At 38.1% G+C, this 6,415-nt stretch overlaps 1 protein-coding gene across 1 annotated transcript; it reads right to left on the reverse strand.

The window, feature by feature from the left end:
- Positions 1-1,195: 1,195 nt before the first annotated feature.
- On the reverse strand, positions 1,196-2,158 carry LOC123248534 (taste receptor type 2 member 40-like). The gene has a single exon (XM_044677340.1). The coding sequence runs from the start codon at positions 2,156-2,158 to the stop codon at positions 1,196-1,198; it is 963 nt and encodes a 320-aa protein (XP_044533275.1).
- Between the last annotated feature and the right edge of the window lie 4,257 nt (positions 2,159-6,415).

The following is a 6,415-nucleotide window of genomic DNA, read 5'->3' on the forward strand; positions in this document are numbered from 1 at the left end:
AAAGTTGTGTTTTTAAAGAACATGAATTATTTTCTTAGGATTGAAAAAACAACCTAAACAGCCTCATTATCTCTTGGTACTAGCTGCACTTACTTAGGGACATCCAGGACTGATGACTTCATTGTGATGATAGACATTCCTTTCTTTGTCACAACTTGGTAGTTGTTCCTCTAGTATCAGGGCTGAAAGTTTCATCACTTTGCAGATAATCCAGAGATAAACCTTTTCAGACTCAGCTCAGAGAGTCTGGATAAGAGGCACATGATCCATAGACTCATACCCAAAGCCTTTCCACCTTGGGAGAATCAGGGCTTGTATTTCTCTGACATAACCAGATTAAGTATAAAATATGACCCAATAAATAGTAATTTTATAGAAAAGTATTTGAAGTAAGAAAAACTCCATAAATATTTTATTTTCCTGGTCATTTAACATTATATGGGGAGCTTGTTATCATAGTGTGTGTGCTTGTATGGGGGGGTGCTAGTGATAATATGAAATGCAAGGGTTTGGTTGGTTGTTTTGAGTTCACAAAGGATTAAAAAGTCCTTTCTGAGGTATTTTCTTAAGAGTATGGGGATATCTGAGTCAACATTTTTTCATTTTATTTTGGAGGGAGAGGATCCTTATGCTTATAGGTTTACTAGTACCTCCTCAACAATTTTTATCTATAGTTATGATTTTAAAAAAGGATCTAATGTTCTACTCCCTCGTTCTCAGGTAGCTAGAGATTACTTTGGCCAAGGGGGTAATGCAATTCAATTCATCAAGCTTTTATTAAGCATATACTATGTATAAGACACTGTGCTAGACATGGGACATTCAAGAGATCAAAATAAGAATTCATCCCTGCCCTCAAGGAGTTTACATTCTGCTGGAGAAATACAACATCTAAATATCTGTGTAAATAAAAGAATTTGAGAAAGAAAAAAAACATTTATAACTAGTGATATCTCAAAATGCTTCCCCAAAGAGGTGAAACGAGCTAACCTTGGGAGGAAACAGGATTCTAAGACACAGTTCTAAGAGGTAAGGAGGAAGTATATTACAAGAATGGGGACATTGAGTGTAAAGACATGTAGATGAGAGAGTATTTTTTCCTAGAGGCAATAGTCAGTCATTGAAACAATATGAAGAACATTTCAGTCTTTTTGGATCAGATCTCTCAGGAGTTTTCAGGGTACATTTACTGGGTCTAATGTTTTAGGTGGAATTTAACATTGTGCTGAAGCTTCTTCCAGGTTCTTCTTAGTTTGGGATTGCTGAAGATCAATAGAATTGAATGACCAGCAGGGTAGGCAGCCATGATAATTTTGCATAAAATATTTCCAACGCTGTTGTTTTTAAAGACATTGACCATATAGAGGAGCAAAGCCACGAAGTTGAAGATGTAGAAGAGGAGAAAAGAACTAATAGCTTTGACTGCTCCCATGTGAGCCTCCATGCTGGGATTTCTGGAACCTGTGGCATTACTCTTCATTTGGAGAGTATGTTTCTTGAGAGAGATGATCAATAGAGTAGCTGCAAAGATGAACATGATTAGAGGGATAAAAATGCCCAGGTTGTACATGATAGCAAAGTTAACCACATTGGTCTCTGTAAAGAATTTCTTCTCTGTGGCATTGGAGGAGGGAACTGGGATGGAAGAATTAACAAAAACATTGTAGACATCCTTGGAAATGGGAAGACTGTAGCAGAAAGAAATGAAAGCAGATGAACAGAGGAGCCAGGGCATTAATCCAGCAATTCTCCACCTTAGCCTGAGGAACAGAGGATGGGTGAAGTTGGCAATCCTGATGCAATAGAAGACATTGAGCCAAGCAGCAAACCAGAGATTGGAATAGTTCAGGAAAATGAAGATGACTTTGAAGGTTTTATACACTATATTTTGATTATAAGAAAATGGGAATAATAAACTGTAAGTATTTTCCAACATCAGCCAAAACTGTAGCAAGAGTCTTGAACAACTCAAAATCATCAAAGTAAAATCACTAGTGGAGAGTCTTTTGCTCTGGAACCACTCAATGGCATTCGTGGCCACAATGAAGCCATTCCCAATCATGCCTGTGATGCACTCAATTCCTGGGACTATTAAGGTGATCAAAAGGACAGATTCAGATATATCATTGTATGTAGAATCAGTAGTCACTTTTGCCATTTGTTTTTTTGGTATCCTTGACTTCACTTTCAGATTAAGGTTCCAGTTCACATTTGCTTCATAATTCTCTGGCTGACCGATGCTCAATGTGCCTATTGCTTATTGAATTCAGTTAATGATCATTCCCAATTTTTCTAAATTTGCTTGTCACATGACCACAAGTTGAAAGCCTGGTAATGCAAATGACCACAGGATTTGGTTACTGGTCCTATATCCATTTGTCACAGACACATTATGTTTGGGCCTTCAGCACAGTATTATAAAAAACTTGAGAAAAGTTTCTATCATAGTTGCTTTCCATCTCCAGAATCCACATTATCCCTTCCAATTCTATGTCTGGTTGGAATGGTCAATATGCCAAAGTCTTGTTGGTGTCACATAGAGTTCAATTTACCTTCATCCATCTTTGGTGGCTCCAAAGAACCCTTCTTCAGCCTGGGCTTATACTGGACTTTTATTTTATTTTTAAAACTCTTACCTTATTTCTTAGAATCCATACTAAGTGTTGGTTCCAAGGCAGAAGAGCTGTAACGGGCTAGACAATGTGGGTTACGTGACTTTCCTAGGGTCACACAGATAGGAAGTGTATGAGGTCTCATTTGAACCCAGGACCTCCTATCTACAGGCTTGGCTCTTTATCCATTGAGCCAGCAATGAGCCAGCAATGAGCCAGCAATTGAGCCAGCCCCTACTGGTCTTTCAAATTACCTTCTCTGACTTTGGAAGCTAGGTCAGTGAATTTGTTGCCCTGTAATTCCTTTATTTTCTTTCTCTATTGAGAAATTTGGGGTCTTTATTATTTTCATGCTCTTGCATGCAGCACTTTCTTGGAGTCACAGGTGAGATTTAAAGACCTTTGATGACGGGGAACTGACAGTCTACCAGGGGTCTCCATTCCACTTTTGGATAGCTCTAGTTAGGAAAACTAGAATAAAAATCTACCTTTAAAAAAACTTCTACCCATTGTCCCTTGTTCTACTTTCTGGGACCAAGCAAAATGAATAATCCTTTTTTTTCCCTGCATGATCTATCTTTGCATTTTTGAAACACCCTTTCTCCCCTAACAAATCTTTTTTTCTCCAGGCTTAATATCCTTGTTACTTTCATCACCCTTATTATATATGAAGGTCAATACTGATCTTCATATGTCATGGTTAGGTCTCTTCCATATACTAATATCCCGTTTTTGGGTTTGTCAATATTCTAATAGATCTATGCTTTCATAGAGATGGATAGTCCCTTCAAAAGGAGAGACCACAACCTATTTGCACTGCCAACTTCTCTAATGTGGTCCTTATCTAGGTTCTCCCATAATTATTGTACAGTAGCTCTAATAAGTAGACTTGGGGCCTTCTTCTGGATCTTTCAATATTGTATAAGTACCACTGGGACATGCTTATTTTTTTTTTAAACCCTTAACTTTGGTGTATTGTCTCATAGGTGGAAGAGTGGTAAGGGTGGGCAATGGGGGTCAAGTGACTTGCCCAGGGTCACACAGCTGGGAAGTGTCTGAGGCCGGGTTTGAACCTAGGACCTCCTGTCTCTAGGCCTGACTCACTCCACTGAGCTACCCAGCTGCCCCTGGGACATGCTTATTGTTGACCACTGGTCTCACCATTCTTACTACATGATTATTTTGCTTTTTTTTATGCCATACATTTCTATGGTAATACTCTTTTAAAATTACTTATTCATTTATAACATATTCTTCTCAATGATTTCCTTCCCTTCTTGAAAATAAAGTCTTATTATCAACATTCATAGTTCTATTTAGTAGATGATGAATATATATATGTGTATATATATATATATATATATNACTTCGGTGTATTGTCTCATAGGTGGAAGAGTGGTAAGGGTGGGCAATGGGGGTCAAGTGACTTGCCCAGGGTCACACAGCTGGGAAGTGGCTGAGGCCGGGTTTGAACCTAGGACCTCCCGACTCCAGGCCTGGCTCTCAATCCACTGAGCTACCCAGCTGCCCCTGGGACATGCTTATTGTTGACCACTGGTCTCACCATTCTTACTACATGATTATTTTGCTTTTTTTTATGCCATACATTTCTATGGTAATACTCTTTTAAAATTACTTATTCATTTATAACATATTCTTCTCAATGATTTCCTTCCCTTCTTGAAAATAAAGTCTTATTATCAACATTCATAGTTCTATTTAGTAGATGATGAATATATATGTGTATATATATATATATATATATATATATATATATATATTTCAGAATACTCAAGGGACTCATGTGAATCTCCATAAGTTTTGGAGGTGGGAAGTGAGACTAAGTCTTTTGACTCTTTTCAGTGCTTTTTCCCCTTTACTATAACTTATTTTCCCATCTATATCCTTTTCCTTCCTCCCAACATTCATAATGCAAGAAAAACAAAACCCTTGTTACAAATATATAGAGTTAAACAAAACAAATTCCTATGGAGCAAATGGTGGCAAGGACTTATCACTAAGCTTGAAGTCAGGAAGAGCTAAGTTCAAATATGGCCTTAGAGACTTCCTAGCTATGTGATCTTAGATAAGTCTTTTTTTTCTTTTAAACCCTTACCTTCTATCTTAGAATCAAAACAATGTATATTGGTTCCAAGGCAGAAGAGTAGTAAAGGCTAGGCAATGGGGGTTAAGTGACTTGCTCTGAGTCACACAGCTGGGAAGTGTCTGAGGCCAGATTTGAACCCAGGACCTCTTGTCTCTGGTCTTGGCTCTCTATTCACTGAGCACCTAGCAGCCCCCTTAGATAAGTCTTTAATCTCTGTTTGTCTCAATCTACTCAACTGTATAATGGGGATAATAATAACACCTCCCTTTCTGGGTTGTTGTGAGGATCAAATGAGATAATATTTGTAAAGGGTACTTAGCACAGTGTCTAGTATATAGGCATTCGGTAAATACTTATTCCTTTACTCTCCCTCTCCATTGGTCAGGTGAATCAGGAGGTCGATAGCATACATATTTCATGAGATTTTCTCAAGTCTCCAACGTTCCAAGGACACATTGGAATAGGCCACTCATTAGCCCCAGGCATAGGTAGGAGCTGGCAATCTGTCATGCTTGAATATATATTATATAGTTAAGCATAACAACATGGTTTCATATGAAAACATTAGCCCACCTCTTATAGGATTCTTCCGCAGGAACAAATAGAGTTTGGTAGAGAGGACTGAGGAAAATACTGGCAATTTGGGATTATTTGTTACTGCCAGAAATTATAGACAAGACTGCTTTGTAGGAACTATGCAAAATTAGAACATTTTGGCTTGTATGGGAGAAATAGCCTGTGTGAGGACTTAAGAGATGAATGTTGGTATGTTATGTGCCCAAAATATTTAACAGTTTTGTTTGGTGTGAAGAGAGTGTACATTCTGGAGAGGAGGTTGATGAGGAAAATGAGAGCAGTGAGTATGAGTAGGTAAGGGAAGTCAGTTGGAGTAGGGACATTCACAGTCAGGATTCTAACATGTTGTAGGTGATATGGTAAATTGCCTTTCTGGAATCATAATTTCTCAAATATGTGATATCAAAATGATGTGTGTGGGAGGCATCTGGGTAGCTCAGTGGATTGAGAGTCAGGCCTAGAGATGGGAGGTCCTAGGTTCAAATCTGGCCTCAGACACTTCCCATCTGTGTGACCCTGGGCAAGTCACTTGACCCCCATTGCCTACCCTTACCACTCTTCTACCTTGGAGCCAATACACAGTATTGACTCCAAGATGGAAGGTGAGGGTTTTACAAAAACAAAAACAAACAAAAAAGATGTGCGTGTGTGTGTGTGTGTGTGTGTGTGTGTGTGTGTGTATCCAGGAATATCTAAATAAGACTTCCTAAATTAGACAAAATGGGACTCTAGCTACTCTTTGTAAATGTAAACAAGGGGGAAAAAAGCTTATTCTATACTATCATCTTGCCAGGCAATAATGTATTTAAACAAAAGAAGACACATGAGAATGTGTTACTTTTATTATCACTAACTAGAAGATGGAGCACAGGCTATAAAGGAGGGATATACTTCCAAGGTTAATGGAAAGAGCAGTTATCTTGGAGTTAATAGACTTTTGGGTACACGTCCTGTCCTTTGATACTTATTAAATGATCCTAGGCAAATAAGTTAACACTATGAACCTTAGTTTCCTCATCTGTAAAGTAGTGATAATAATATTTGCACTGCCAACTTCACAGACGGGTTGCAAGAAAAGAACTTTATAAGCTTTAAGTGATATAAAATATCAATGAAATAT

This window comes from Gracilinanus agilis, chromosome 5 (genome assembly GCF_016433145.1).
Source record: "Gracilinanus agilis isolate LMUSP501 chromosome 5, AgileGrace, whole genome shotgun sequence".
Taxonomy (NCBI): domain Eukaryota; kingdom Metazoa; phylum Chordata; class Mammalia; order Didelphimorphia; family Didelphidae; genus Gracilinanus; species Gracilinanus agilis.